This window comes from Enhydra lutris, unplaced genomic scaffold, assembly GCF_002288905.1.
Source record: "Enhydra lutris kenyoni isolate GAN:26980312 unplaced genomic scaffold, ASM228890v2 scaffoldscaffold22, whole genome shotgun sequence".
Classification (NCBI taxonomy): Eukaryota; Metazoa; Chordata; class Mammalia; order Carnivora; family Mustelidae; genus Enhydra; species Enhydra lutris.
The window spans coordinates 26,590,933-26,607,186 of record NW_019154106.1 but is presented as its reverse complement, the minus strand read 5'-3'; the positions used below and the strand labels follow the sequence as shown (position 1 = coordinate 26,607,186).

The window sequence follows — 16,254 nt, the reverse complement described above, 5'->3', positions numbered from 1 at the left end:
TGTGCAACATGGGAATGCAATGCTGAGGTTCCCCAGGGGGAGGAGGAAGAAGAGAGGAAGTTAAGGTGATTTATGGAAAGATCTGGATGCCCAAGGTTGAGTTCCTAGTAAGGACAATTACTCTCCTGGAGTAGTAAGTAAGCAACCAGTGGGCCAGCTTTCCGATCACACATCTCAGAGGATTCGCTGCGTGCACGAGAGACCTCAGAGCTGTGCTAGACTAGCTTTCTTGGTGAGTGCGTGCAATTCTCTCCTACCAGAGGCAATGGCCATTTCTAGGCAGGCTGAATGGATGCCATGGAGAGAAGCAGAGCCCCAGCGGGAGCAAGGCCCGGATGGCATCATTCCCGTCTCCACCAGGAATGACAAGGGTCACAGTCAGCTGTTAGTTCCAACACTCACCCAGGGATTGGGGGTGTCTTCGGAGAGACTGGAGACCTGTGATGACCCATGCTCTAAGTCATGTGTTGACTCTGCAAAACAGTGGGGTCTGTTTCTGTAGCAGGGTGTAGTCTCAGCACAAAAGGGCCTGTGTGACAATCAGAAGGACTTTAAAAATCTCAAAATAGATACTTGGTCTGGAGGTAGGAAGGTGAAGCCAGGCTGGACATAGGGAAAAACAAAACAAACAAATGAACAAAACCATGAGTAATAATTTAGGATATAATTTGAGTGAATCAAGTAAGAATGTGCGGGCTTCTCTTGCTGGTCTACAGGTTCTTCCATGGGTCAGTGGAGAACTAGCCTTTGTCTTGCTGCCTTTGCCTCAGGCCTTCTGCACTCGAAGACCAAACAACAGCAAAAACCCTGACCCAGTCCTTTCTGTCCTACATTTACATCTTTCTTCCCCAAATCTAAAGAATTGGGCTTCTTTGGCAACCAAGCAAATACCAAACCTATTTCATATTTAGCAGAAGCATGGGCACAGAGCAAGGACAAAACTGGGGGGCCATTGCAGCCGTACCACAAAGTACAAGGGGGTGTTCCAAATCCATGTTGGTGGCCGGCACCTTGCAGACAGACCGTGCCTTGTATCTACCCTAGAAACCAGCCCAACTCCACTCTTGTAAGATAGAGCTTCTCTAGCTGGGACGGGATGCCCACAATGAAAACAAACCAAGAGGACGTTTGAAAATGAATTCAAATATCCCTGCAGAGAAGGGACTTAGCCCAGGCTTAGCCCGTGCTAGGCTATGCGCATCTGCGTGTGGGCAGGGAGGGAAGGTATTAGTGTGTAAGTCTTGCACCAAATCTCCTAAGAGTATTCAAGTTTATTTGCCAAACATTCCCAAAGTCCCATAGTGGGTTGGCAGTTAGGACGGTGTGCAGAAAACTGTGTGCTTTGGGCTCGGAGTGGGTTCTGTTACTACAGCAGGAACATTCTCGGCCCCTGAGGGAGGCTCTACGCTCCCCCTGCCTCCCTGGCAACCGTCTTCTTTGAGCTGAATGGCAACTTCTACTAAGACAGGGAGTGAGGCCAAGGGCCGTTTTGTCAAAGGATGTCTGTTTGTATCCCAGAACACCAAACTACAGATTAACGTGGCCATCTTCCAAGCTTGTTGAAAAACATCAAAGGAAGAGAGAGACTTGAATTTAATATTGTCCCAAGGGGACAAAAAAAAAAAAAATCCAAATTGATTATTCTGTATTATGGGCCACTCTGACTTAAAATATAAGCAAGTCATACTTCACAGTAGTAAGCCTCTTATGAAAAAAGAAATTCAAGCAGAGATCATAATATCATGGATTCTTAGGGCCCCAAGAGGTTTTTAATTGCCTAATCCAACCCCTTCGCTTTAGGTATGGGACAGAATGAGGCTTGGGAATCAAGTGACTTGTCTAAGTTACACAGCTCAACATTGGCAGAGTCTAAGTCAAATGTTTGTTGTATCCAACGGCATTATTTCTCATCCTCCCTGTGTCATCATGTGAATTCACTGTGTTCTGCTATGAAATGAGATAGTACTCAAAGAAGATTCCTTGTCATCTTTTCTAGAACCAACCCTTGCCCTAACGCATGCGGTGTTTTACTAAATGATCTCTCAAGCAGCAACAATGACAGGTGGAATGAGAAAGGAGGAGGAAGAGCGGGAACATGGGTTTTCCTTTTGGGAAAACCACGGGCAGCTATAGCATGAGCAGCTTTGGACTCGCTTCACCTAAAGAGAACAATCTGCCCATGGTGTCTGCCCGGGTTGGCACTCGATAGCCCTTATTCTAGATTTCATCCAGAAAGTACCAGAGATCCTGAGGCCACTCATTTCTGGCAACTAGATTGACAAAACTCTCATTTCAGAATTCCTTCAGCTTCTTTGCTTAAACTTACTCTTTTTAGGTTCTCAGAGGGGATATAAAGTTAAGTGAAATAAGCCGGTCAGAGACAAATACCATATGACTTCACTCGTATGGGGAATTTAAAAAACAAAACAAAGGAGCAAAGATAAAAAGACAAAATGAAAAAATAGAGAGAGCAAACTACCGGTTGCCAGAGGCGAGGTGGGTGGGGGGATGGGTGAAGTAGGTGAAGGGGATGAAGAAGACACTTAGCGTGACCCTAATATTCCAAGTGGGTATTATGACAACTGAAAAAAAATCTGCTTGGTCCTTTTGCTTGCCTTGGGATGAATTTATTTGGAGAATAAGAAAGGCAAAAACAGCAACCTAGACAACTGTATGGTTGTCTAGAATCAAAAAGCAGGGAAGAAGAGCCACCTCCATTGGGTATAACTGCTGAGCACTTTTGGCCATCAAGCCAAGCAAGAGGTACGAAGACCTTCCCAACAAGGGTCTGAACCATAGAAAAATTCTCTCTGAGCATTTGTGTACCTGTTCGGACTTACTGCTATATTTCATGGGAAACTATAGCACAGATAGATTCCTTGATTCTGACAAAAGTAAAATATTGTCATAGTGTTTGCTTTTGGGAACAAAAGGAAGTGTGGTATTTGCAAAAACGTGGCAGGACTGGATTTCCTTTCAGGGAGCGGGTAGATGAGTTACTCAACCCTGAAAGTTTTTCTTGACTAGATACACTTGCAAGTGACATACTTCCCCATGCAAGGTTGGAAATGGCCTGAGGCCCTCTACTCAGTCATTCGGATTCCTGAGATTTCCTACCGGGAATACATATCCCCATAAATTGAATTTCCCCTAAGCCTTTTTCAGTTTCCACAAGTCTAAATCCAAGATTGAGGCATTTGGCACTCTTTCTTTCCGCCAACCAATACTGCAGAGGAGAAGCGAATACTTGTCTTTTACAGGACAAGGTAACTTCTTCAGGCAATAAGACTACAGGCTGTGTTTCCACACCCAGTAGGAAATAAAGAACTGAATCTGATGTCTATGTGGTTCAGATCTTATTACCTGAAGACCTGGACCTCTGTGATCTAGACGACTGCCTTGATTTCTTTGATGCTCCACATGGGAGGCATATTCTCAAAGACCTAAGGTAAAGCCTTAGCTTGAGAGAGAAGCCATTCTTCCTGCTGATTGGATTTGGCTCATTGAACTGTAGTTGGTAATCAAACGGTGATTCTACTTGGGTTCCTGTGGGCAAAAATTATAAAGGGGAGGATGAAAGTCTGTTTAATTGATTTTTCTCTCAAAATGATTTGGATTCCTAAAAAGAGTGAATGAGTTTGTAACAAAATGGTGTTGCCAAAGCCCTGACTTATAGACCTTATGGGATGCAGCATGTGGATCTGGCCTCCTGTGTCCGTATATAACTTATGCATCATCAAATATTAATGGACTGTTACAAGCATTTACAACTGTGGTGAACCTATTAATATAAATCTGTGCACATAACGGAAAGATTATGGGTATCTTATTTAGAAAAGGGTTCTTAGAGGTATACTCTGGATCTGTTTTTCCTGTTTATGGCACTCATGCTGGCCAAGGGAAGCCCTAGTGGGCATGGCATAAGAAGAATGAACGAGACCTAAAAAAATAGAGATCACAGTCATACGTCAGCTCTACATACATCCTGGATTTTTGGGTTAGTCCTGACTTTAACAGATTATTCATTTGTAATATGATGTGAATTTCCAGATGAAAGTGAGTTCCTAAGTATGTTCTCATGAAATGTATTACAGGTAGTCTAAAACCAGAAAAACATGTTTTGTTAAGCTGTACACCTTGCTTCTTCTGAACACATTGTCCCCTTATATATTTTATAGGATAACTAGGAAGACAAAGCAAAGCAGGAAGACACTGAAGCAGAGTCTTGGGGAGACAATCCCAAGACCACTCTTTTGAGAAACACGTCAGCATTTACAAGAGCTAAGCTGGCCTTAAACAGCAAAACCCACAAACTCCTTGGTGCCTCGTCTAGATCCTTCTCTTCTCCATCACAAAGCTCTTGGGAGCACCACTTAAAGACAATCCATAACAGTTTCACAGCTAAATCCAGGACCTGTCCCCTTGGCCCACAGTATCGGCTCTAAAGGGTGTATTTATTGTCCACTACTGCATTTCACACATCCTTGGTGACCCAGTTAACTGTTCATCTAATGAAAATGAAGAAGACCAATGACACTAAAAAGAAAAAAAGGCAAAAAGCTGCTTAATACTGCTCAACGGTGGTCCTTATCCAAAAATAACAAGGGTCTGAGAGACAAAAGCAATCGGAATCTTATGTCTCTCATATGTTCCGAAGGTGTCTGGTTTGGAAGAGAAAAGTCACCAGGAATGGGCAATAAAGGGTCCATGATGTCTATGTACAACCTCTTCTCAGAGCATTTGGACAGTACAACTCTTGGTATGTACCCAGCACCCATCTGCCAGTCTTTGATGACCACCTGACTCCTACATATAGACCAAGTTTCTACACGCTCCTCGAAGTCAGTCAAATGTACTTTATTTCTCAGTGATTCAGGTTCAAGTTCCCAGCAACCTCCCAGAGCCTGCAACCTTAGGAAAATACTGTGAGTTATTCAACAGAAAAGGATAGTAGAGAAACTGACAAGTTTAGTCTACACAATCCACCACTGGGATTCGTTGGGTGCCTACGGCCTACAAGGCACGGTGCTAATCCCCTTACAGTACTGACTCCTCAAACTGTAACAGCCTTGAAGATGCCATCTTGAAGTTGTGAGGAGCCATTGTCTGCTCCCATTTCATGGCTCAAGGCCATCTTGACTTTGCCATAGGAATATCACCTTTATGGGATTTTGCACGTTTGTTTCCTATTCCTTGCTACACAGAAGACTGGGAAGCAGATTGACTCTGCTTTCAACTGTGCCCTGTAACTAGATTCAAGTGCTTTGAGAGAATACAAGAGAAAGCTCTCTATGTGCTAGATCATGGACAGTGTTTTGTTTTTATCGAGAGATGGTCTTAAAGGCGGCACAGCCAGCGTAACTGTCCTCTCTACCCGTGAGGAGAGTGGAATGGTTAGGCCTTCTAGGTTAATGAGATTGTGACTGAAATAATTTGCGATTAAAAATGTCTTTTTTTTTTTTTTTTTTTTGGTTAGATATACAAAAAAGAATTTTACGGCTGGAACAAAGAAAGTAAAGCATCGATCAAATCGTCTCACTCGATTTCCCTCTACCAGGTGAATGCCAACCGAATTGGAACATTTGACTCTGGTTAAAGTTGACGTTGGCTGTGCTCTCTCACATTTGTCCACATGCACAGCAGCGCTACGCAGATTACATCCTAATTCATTATCATCATTGAAAGCAAATTACGAGACCTCCTTTGAAATTTCAGTAATGATTTCCCAGGACTGGATATGGCAGAGCAGAAACTCAGTGGGTTCCGTAATCGGCCGCCTTGAAGAGCACGGTTCCCACTACCATTCTCTTTGAAATATTTAACTGAAAGAGTATACAGAAGGTAGATTCTCAGAGTTCCCGAAGACAGGGGTTTGCTTTTAATTAACACATGAGCCACCCCTAAGACATTTCAAGAGAATTACGTCTAGAGGCTTCTAACAGAATCTCTTGCGTGCACTAAAGCAGAAGCAGGGATGACACCTGAAGGAATCACACACTGAGTGTCTGCTCTTTATCCCAAGTCCCCAGGATGCACCACATGCTTTAGTCGTGTCCCCTGGGAAAAGAGGATCCGCAGCTCTACATTTAGAGAGTAAAGGGAAGCTGGCCAGAACGCGTCTTCAATTCAAAGGGATTCCTCCAGCAGCCTCCATTCAGAAAGTAACACAGGTGAGAAAATGAGGCATTTACAAAGCATCACTTGGCAAAGACACCGCACTGCGCCTATCACTGACTCACGACAGATCCTTGAAGCCTCGGCTAGCAGATTAAGTAAACACAGAAATAGATGCTTTTTTTTTTTTTCCTTTTTAAGACAGCTTGTTTATATTCTCTTTTTACCATAAGATACGCTGGGGAGTTTGTTCAAAACTTTGCTGAGAGTCATGTCCTTATTTTTCACGTTTCCACGGCTCTTCCTCAACTCCGCCGTCAGCGGACTTTCCGTTGGCTGCCAGAGTCACCTGAAAATAATTATCATCAGCATCCAGCTAACAGGCTGTGAACCAGAAAACCTCCCCCACGGGTTATATGGAGGAGCACCAGATCCAAGCTTCACTCTACGACCTCCCTACTACTTTTAAATGTTATTCTTTCCCGGCAGATTGGGAGCCAATCTCGCTTTTCAACATGAATTTGTAAATACTGAAAAGTCCACATTGGCCTTGGGGAGTATGGAGGAGCTAGAGACAGTCTGCAGTTTGGAGAATAACTTCCACTCTGATTTTAGGGTTGGGGGCGTGTCAAGCTGCACACGGACCCATCATCTAAGAATGCAGCCCTTAACAAAATAGTGTCCTTGTGCTACTCCATACAACCAGAGAAAACCCCCCGGAACTCGACAGCTAGTTCTACACATGCGTGTGAAAGGTTCAGTCCCAAGGAGGCCAGGTTGGTTTATACGAGCCCAATTGCAAAATCAGAGATCAAGAGAGTCTGGATACCAGATACGCTATCCAGGCTTTAAACGTGAAAAAAAGAAAAGAAGGGATTAAAAGCCAGAGATCTGTGACAAGCGGACCTAAATGATTTCAACGCAGACATTTCATAATCAGGTATCCGCACCAGCCTGTCTGTATCAGGGCTTTCCTGGCTCTAAGTGAACTGAACCCTTACACCGAACGGGAGGTGTTCCCCTCCGCTTCTAAGTCGTTTCCTAGCTTACCTTCTGTCTGTCTGTCCTCAACGTCATGTGCAAACTTAAACCCACGACTGATATTCCACATAATGGAGAGACTGGATTTATGGAAGCATTAGGATATGGAAATATGACAAATGCAGCAATGTTTGAAAGAAATCCGAGCTTCTTCTTACCCGAGTGGAAGTGAAACGCATGCGTTAGGAACACACACAACATGCCAGGGACAGTAAACAAAACCAAGCATGTGAAGATAAAAGCTATTTGTTGCGTTCCTCCTCCGAACCCCGGAAGGCCCCCCATGTTCCTCTAGAAGACCATGCAACAAGCCATGACCATCCTACATGCAGTGATTCTGATAAAAATGTAAAAGTTCACGCACAACTTCAAACTACGGTGACAAAGGCAAGAGTCTGAAAATAGAAGAGGCCAACAGGACGCGACGATGCTTGAAGCGGTTAACATTTTGACCAGAGCTGCAGCAAATTTGTTTCCCCTTCGGTGAACTGTCAAGAAAGACTGCCAGGAACAAACTATCTGCCTGGAGAAAGCTGTCTGTTCACTCTGACCTTGAATGTGCCTAGTTGCCTTTGAGTGGTGAACAAGGGCAAGAGCTGTCCAGAATCATAGGTCAAGGTCAGGTGCCTCTGGAACACCAGGCAGCACCCTGGCGTGGGCCCTGTTGCTGTCATCATGGTTGAATACTGGGGCTATGTTTCCAAAGTGGCTGGGAGAGCAGCTTTTTGTTTTTTAACATTTCTTTCTTTTTCTGGCTGGGTTCAAAGAAGCTAGGGCTCCACTCACCAGTCCATCCCATCTCTGTCTCCTCCAACCACCTGGGTAACAGAAAAGCAAGAAGGAGTGGGGGACTGGCAGGAAGCATTGATGTCTCCCATCTTGTTATTTAAAAATAGTGATATGGAGAACCGATCACAAGGAGGTTTAAGCCTTTACTACAAAATTATATATTCACTTTGCTGTCCTCCCATGCCCATTTCAGGACTTGGCAGATAATGGGCCCCCAATAAACATTTGAAGAATGATGAAAATAGAGGAGGTCATAGGAACGAGATGGAGGTGCTCAGCGAAACCCCACAAGGCACACAATAAATACTTAAATAGAGCATAAAGCCATTCCACGGGAATGTGGACCCTTGTTGGCCCAAACTAACATTTTGATGGGGAATAACCCAGCATGTTCATTTAGATGTGGGAAACGCTAATGTTCCAGGAGAATGGAATATGTGCTTTAGGTACATCTGAATTTCTAATAATTTGAATCATTTTCATTGAGTCAATTAATTTTTGCATTTGTCTCTTAATGGGTGAGTCCTTCCTTAATTTGTACTAGAGGCTCGGCTCATCCACTCATGTACCTGATATAGAGGAGAGGACCAAAAGACTGTTGCTGGTCCATTAGATTTCTGGATCTATGTTACAGTCCAATTAAGAGAATCACTCCTATGCTACCCTTAATTGTCCAGCAGAAGCCATGGTTTATATTTGGAATGACCCAGAAGAAACCCAGGAAGAAATTAAGTATTAAATGAGATCTTGTCAACAGGAGTCAAAAAGGATCAGAAATCTGTATCGGGTACAGATCACCCTCAGTTGCTTCCCGGAACCTTATTAGTAACCCAGCCCCCAGAGTTGACTCTGCTCACCTGCCAGGGTTTCTCCAAGTTTGCTTCACTCTGGTCATGACACTCTGTCTTTGACAATGTCAAGTTAGTTACAATGAAGGCTAGACAGAACCCATCAAGCTTGAAGACTTAGTACCCAGCAGCTTGTGAAAGAGGCCAGAATATCCATGATTCAGGAAAGATAGGGCTGCCACTGTAGGAAACGTGGTTATCTATGGATAATTGTCCTGAAGTACGGTTGTCCTTTACTTGAAATAGCTCCCCCACTCTTGGAGCAAAATGACTGCCAGTTCAAAACTCACCTTCTCACGAAAATAATTAAGGGAAAGATAGTTGTGCAAAGTTGGGTGGGTGTATTTTTGACCAATACGTAATTAATATACAGCAAGAAGGAATAGTTATGCTATGTAAAGTAAGCGATTCTGGATATTTCTCTTGGTGTTTCATGCAAGGAATAGAATATTTGAAATCCAGCAAAGCTTTAGAAACCACAAATTCTTCGGCAAAATGTTCAAGAAAACCAATCACATTTGTGGAGTCATTGGATTGGGGGAGGGGGCATCAGAATGACTGTTTTACATCACATGGACAAACCAAGCAAGTGATCGGCTCTCCCACTGTAAGACCTGATGATTTCCTGGCATGTTAGACACAGAGTTAGATGATCTGGGACTCACAGAAGCTTGGGTTACATGACCCTTCAGAGAAATAAATGTGACAATAATACATGCAGGGATTTTTTGTGCTTGTCTTAGGAAATCGAGCATGCACTATTATATACAGGTCTCAATATCCATGAAGGGGAAAGGTACCTTGCACTCATCTACTATGACAGAGTTGTGTGCGGCATAGACGCATTGATTAGAGTTGCTTTCCCTGTGGTTCTTCGCGTCGTCATAAATGGACTGAGTCTTGGTCATTTCAATATCTTCATGCACTCGATGCTGGGAGTCAATAGTATCCAGCTCAGACTTGGAGAGGTGATAGACAATCCCAGCCCCAAAAGAGTCCCCCACAACATTGACTGAAGTTCTCATCCTGTCCCTGGGAAAAAAGAACAGAAAACATTTAGTGAAGAAGCAGTGACATGGTGGCCGAGAGGCCAAGGTCTAGAACCAGAGAAACCTGGGATTGAATTCTGGCTCTGATTTTCCCTCTCTCTGATCTGGGGCAAGTTACTTAATTTTTATAAGCCTTGATTTCCTTGTTGGTCAATTGGAGATGACAATCATACTTCATCAGCTTGTATGAAAATTAAATGAGATCATGTGCATAAAGGGTTTAGCAAAATCTCTGATGGATGGTTAAAAAAAAAATAAACAATAGCAAAGAAAAAGGAGAGAAGGAAGGATTGGAGGAAAATAGTTCTCAAATCTCAGAATTGGCACCCAGGCTCCAACAAGTAGAAGGAAAGTAGAAGGACACTACTAGTGGTGTCCAGCAATTCTTCCTGATGTAAACCATTCTTCAAAGACTCCAGATTACCTCCTCTTATGTTACTTATTAATTCTACCTGTGAATTCTCCTGTAATAGAGAATTCATCTCTTTGTAAGGATTGCAACTAACACTACCTTTCCCAGAGCACCTCACTCTTCCCCCAACGCATACATACACATGGACACAGATAATGGATGAGAAACCCAGCCACAATTTTCTCCCTAACCAATATGCACAGAGGCTGTGGGTCCTGGAAAAACCAGAATACTTTGCCATGCTCTCTCTATTAACCTAAAAAAATTAAATCTTCCAGAGTGCCTCTTGAATCAGGAAGTGTCAAGAAAACCCCTTTCTCAAATCTTTTTCCCAAGTTCTGATTTGAAAAAACTGGATGGTCCAGAACTCTCCTTTTTAGAAAGTCAACACCAGGAAAATGGAGTTGTTAGGAATAAATTGCGTTCTCTAGTCCTTTAGTACAATTGGTATTAAGAGTCCTTTTAACCATGTGTATGAGATAGTAGAAGTCTGAAAGAGAAGGATGCTGGAAAATCAAAACCTTTTTTTTCTAAAAAAAGAAAGAATTTGGGCAAAAATGTTGCTAAAGATGTCGTAGTCCAGGACACTCTAGCCTTTAATTTAAAAAATTATAAGGATCCTAGAATTAGTTCAAGGCAAAGTGGAAGTTTTAATTAGTTCTTAGAACAAAGGCCTAAAATAAATTCTAGTTGCTACTATTAAATCTATTTCTCATTAGAGAAATGAAGCCACTCCAGGAGGAATCTGGCCTGGCTTCCTTGCAAAGAGCTTGTGAGACTGCCAGCCTCTGGTTTCAAGTGGAAAGATGTTCTGCATGCAAAAATAAAGAACAGAACCAGACTTCAGCCCTCAGGAGCATATATCCATCTGAGACTGCTCCTTTCCTCCCTTTTGCTTTGGAGAATCTGCCTCAGGGTAATAGAGTCTGAACACAAATGAAGACTGACGCTTGAGGTCCTCCACAAAATTAAGCACCTAAAGCCAAGATTGGTAAGAAGACCCGGAGTGAAGGGATGAGAAGGTATTCATGATGATAGTTAAGAAAAGATATATACGTCTGGAGACAGCCTGGATTCAAATGCCAGCTTTTCCTTCTACTTGCTGGAGAACACTGATCATACTTAACATTTAACTGTGAGCCCTAGTGGCCTCACCTGTGAGATCAAAATAATAAAAATATCTGCGACACTGGGGTGTTGCAAAGATTAAATAAGATAACAAAGTGCTTAGCACAGAATTCTCTGAGACATTTAGCAAGAGCTCACAAAACATTAGTTATTACACGATGATGTGTACTCTAAATATTACTCTAAATCTTATCTAGTCAATTTAAGTCTGTTTTTGGCAGTGACTGGGTAGAATGCCCAAACACGCCGAGTTAAGCTACCATCTCCCCCTGGAAGCATTAACTTTATTTGTGGGACAGTCCTTACGGCGGCCTCCCAGCTAACCCGCTGAGTTATTTATCCATCACATAGCGTTGGTTGCCTTTGCTGTGTTTCAACTCTGCTTTCAGTCCCACCCGGCATGTGTCCTGAGCCATACACCCAACATCCTTGACCAATTGTTAAATTCCAAAGAGCATTCAAGTGAAGAAGAATTCTCTGAGTACCCATTTATATCACGGCCCAGAAGGATCTACCTTACTGGCAAGCAGATGGACCAAAGGCAGGGGTGGTGGAGATGATGCTGATGACGGTGATGGTGGTAATGAGGATGGCAGTTGATATATCACCTTTAATATGTCTAGAAATATGCTCTACAGGTATTACATTGTTTAATCTCTCTACAAATGTTGCAAGAAGTATTTTAATTTAATTTAATTTTTTCAGTGTTCCAAGATTCATTGTTTATGCACTACACCCAGTGCTCCATGCAATACATGCCCTCCTTAATACCCACCATCAGGCTCACCTAACCTACCACCCCCTCCCCTCCAAAACCCTCAGTTTGTTTCTCAGAGTCCACAGTCGCTTGTGCTTTGTCTTCCCCTCCAGTTTACTCCAATTCACTTTTCCTTTCCTTCTCCTAATGTCCTCCATGTTATTCCTATGCTCACAAGTAAGTGAAACCATATGATAATTGACTCTCTCTCCTTGACTTATTTCACTCAGCATAATCTCCTCCAGTCCCGTCCATGTTGATACAAAAGTTGGGTATTTATCCTTCCTTATGAAGGCATAATATTCCATCGTATTTATGGACCATATCCTCTTTATCCATTCATCTGTTGAAGGGCACCTTGGCTCTTTCCACAGTTTGGCAATTGTAGCCATTGCTGCTATGAACACTGGAGTACAGATGGCCCTTCTTTTCACTGCATCTGAATCTTTGGGGTAAATATTGGTAGTACAATTACAGGGTCAGAGGGTAGTTCTATTTTCAATTTCTTAAGGAATCTCCAAACTTAGTATTCATATTTAAGAAATGAAAACTCAGAGGGGCTTTGCAAAGTTACACATCCTAATAAAGTCACAAAACTAAATTCAAGCACAGGCAGTGTGCTTCCAGAATTCACAATGCAAAGTGCCCAGACAGCTTTGATTTTGAAACCAGCTCAGCCACTTCCTAACTGTATAACCTGGGTCACTTCCCCTACCAGAATTTTTCTCAAGCAGGCAAAATACCTATTTTATAGGATTTCAAGAAGATATAACCAGTTCCTGACCCATAGTGAATATTCATTATATGCTGGCTCTTTCCCCTTTTGGGAAGAGCCATCACCCCCATCATATGGGCAAAAACACAAGACACTATGCTCAAGGGTTAATGAATTTTCAGTTTAACAAATCCATTGCCACCCAAATGGGTGATATAAGTTTACAAATTCTCATTTCCTTAACCCTTGACTTTCTTTGACATCAGATCCCAACTCTCCAGAGCAGCCACTGAATCGACTTTTTGGAATAGAATATCTGTTCTCTCCCATACCCTCAGGCCTCCTTGAATTTGAAAATGAACTGACCAGAGGAAATAGCTATCGGGCCAGGAATGAATGAAGATGGGATCGAGTAGAACCAAAGCATGCTGATGTCTGACACTAAAATCAGGATGGGAAGGGCCCTGGACTTAGAGCTAGAACCCTAACCCAGATCTTCTGGCTGTCTTACCTAGAGCAAATCACCTCTCAAGAAACATCTGGCATGCCTTAAGAACTCATTAAAGATTGATTGCAGGAGCACAAGAGCATCCAAATGGCTATGTGAAAATAAGAAGAGAACACAGACTCTAATACTTGGTGAGTTCTTTGTTAGTTCATTTTATTTATTCAACAGATGTACAATGAGCATCTTAGCGTGGGCAGGACATTATGTCCAGTGCGCTGGCAACAAAGAACAAGAAAATGCCCTTCCCATGCTCCCTCTTCCCCCTGGAACCCACACTCTCTTTACTTCTGTGTCCCCCATAGAGTGAGATAAATGTTCTTGTAGGAATAAGTGGTGGGTGCTATGGGTTTTTGTAGGTAGGACATTTTAACTATGCTTGGGCCCCAGGAAAGACTTGAGTAGAAGTATCTCAACTTAGGTCCTAAGGATAAGTCTGAGATAAAGCAGCAGAAAAGAAATAAATAATGTGAAATTGAGGGGATAAGAACACCTAAGAACATTCAGGAGGCAAATGAGTGAGATGAGAGGCAGAAGGTAAGAACTGACCAAATCATGTATGGCCTTGTCAGCCAAGTTCAAGAGTCAGGTCATTATTCCAAGAGTGATGAGGAGCCACTGGAGAGCAAGACCATGCTTGTTCCAGTATGAAGAATGGTCTGAAGGAGAGCAAGTCTGAAAGAACAAAATCCACTTAGTGAAGATGTGGTGGAAGCTTACGAGACAGAATTACAGGACTTGAGGACTGACTGGTTATAGAGAATAAATGAGAAAAGAGTCAACGGTTCCTCTCGGGTTTCTGGTTTTGGGCAACCAGTGAACAGTGCCACCATATGTATGGGATACGAAATGTTGGGATGAGAAATGTTCTCAATACAGTTTGAACATACCAGGTCTGAAATCTGGGAGCCAGCAAAGCAGAGAAGTCCCACAAGTGGTTGGGAATATGGACTATCAGGAGAGACATAGCAAGTTAGGAGTTGGTACCTGAAGAGGCGATGGGTGGATGCCACAGGTGTGTTTGGTTCATCCTTGGAGGGAATGGAGAGTGAGAAGAGCAGGCAGTCTTGTCTGGACCCTGAGGGTGACCAAGAGCCAAGAAATGTGCACAGGCATAAGAGCCTGCAAGGATGGAAGAAAAATGGAAGAGTTGGGGGGAAGCATGTTTCAAAAATAAGGGTATAGTGGAGAATGTCAATTACAGCCAAGAGGTCAGGTAAGAAGAGTAAAAGTGCCCCTTGGTTTTAGCAACAAAGAGGCCATTACTGATCCAGCCAGGGCAGGTACAAGCCAGAGGCAGAGAGAGAAGATGGCTCACCATGGACAGAAAACTGAATGAGAAAGAGAAAGTGGCGCCATTATTTGTTATCAACGTATTCAAGGCAACTGACTGAGAAGGTGAAGGGAGGGAAAGGGAGATGGAGGGAGACAGGAGATAGGAATTTTAGTTTGCTGCAGAGGCCACCAGGGGAATGTCTGACCAACTCTGGGGAAGTCCAAGTCTAGCTAAAAGCAGGATATGGGAGTTTGCGGTTCCCACATGAAAATTTCTCCACAGGCGAATACTTTCATTTTGTCTCACAGCCAGTCCTGACTGTTCAGGAAACTCTGCTGACCTCAAGTGCTTCAAGGCTACTTGGTAAAAAGAATTTTAGAGTGCTTGATGCTATCCTTGGGTCTGGACACTGTGTGTCAGAACTGTGAAGAGGAGACGGAGGGGAGGTCAGAATCGTTCACTGAAGGGGATCCACCACCACAGGTGCCCTAGCTTTGGGGCCACCAGGAACCAAAGACAAGAGAGGGGCTTGCCTTCATTATTCACACTGATAAACCCGGTCTGGTTCCCTGGGAGAAAGGCAATTGCCACGGTCCTTTTTCTCTTTTCTATCTCTTGATCTAAGTCCTCTGGCAGGAGGGTGTTAGAATTGTCTGATAGTCCTGGTTCTCATGAACTAACAGAGCCAAGGGAGCAGGGTCGCCAAAAATCCATCTGGTTCCTTGTATTGGGCTGAGCCATATGAAATTGCCATTTCGACAGTTCCCTAAAGCCAAACATTGGCAATTTCATGTGATTCAACTTAGCATTCAGACACAAACCATCATGTCTGCCTCTTAGAATGCAGAGTGCACAACACGGCAGAGGGGTCACCAAGGCCCCAGACCTAAGAAGGCTGGCACAACACGAACCATCCAAGGGCTAAAGCCACATGGGGATGAGAAGGGAAGGAGGGCCCACCAAAGCATTGGGGAAGAGCATGAACTTTGGATGGGAGCCCGGGCTGCGATCCCGGCTCCGGCAGGGCAAGGAACGTAGCTTTTCCTACTCAGCTTTCTCATTTGTCAACTATGGAAATAACCCCTCCTTCCAAGCATGTTAAGAAGATAGTAAGTGCTAATGTGTCCTGAACGCTAATGTGTCATCAAGGGGGCCTCTGCCAAACTCTGCATATAAAAGGCCTCACAGCGCATGGGACACAAACCCAGTCAGGTTCTTCATCCTTCTCCTCCTCCTCCTCCTCCTTCTCCTTCTCCTCCTCAGGAGTCCAAGTGAAGAGGGGAGTAAACCACTTCCTCTTTTGTTTCCTCCACCAAGTCTTGCACACTCCTCTTTTTGCACTTAGCACAACTCGGCTGGGATTTTTTGACCACATCTGTCCCCATTACTAGACCATCAGCTCTTTGAGTGCTGATACCACGTGGTCTCGGTTGGTGACATGGGCAAGATGGAGGGAGGCGGGGGGGCAGGCATGTGAGGGAGGAAGGGCAGGGATGGGTTGTTGAAGAGGACAGAAAAACTCTAGAAAGAGAACTGTCTTTTTGTTTGGCAAGTGTCTGGCTGGCTGTCTTGGCGGTGAGAAGTTAGGGCCAGGGCAAGAAGTAGAGGGAGGAGGAAGGA

The 16,254-nt window shown here is 43.6% G+C and overlaps 1 protein-coding gene across 1 annotated transcript in view; it reads right to left on the bottom strand.

Moving 5' to 3' along the window:
* Positions 1-6,361: 6,361 nt before the first annotated feature.
* The window catches only part of LOC111149732 (solute carrier family 1 member 2), a 48,749-nt gene continuing 38,856 nt past the window's right edge, over positions 6,362-16,254 (bottom strand). Inside the window, exons 9-10 of the mRNA XM_022506975.1 lie at positions 9,593-9,824; positions 6,362-6,463 (exon numbers count right to left, since the gene is read on the bottom strand). Of these exons, the coding sequence (XP_022362683.1) occupies positions 6,392-6,463; positions 9,593-9,824 (304 nt within the window). The 3' untranslated portion in view covers positions 6,362-6,391. The remainder of the gene's footprint in view (positions 6,464-9,592; positions 9,825-16,254) is intronic.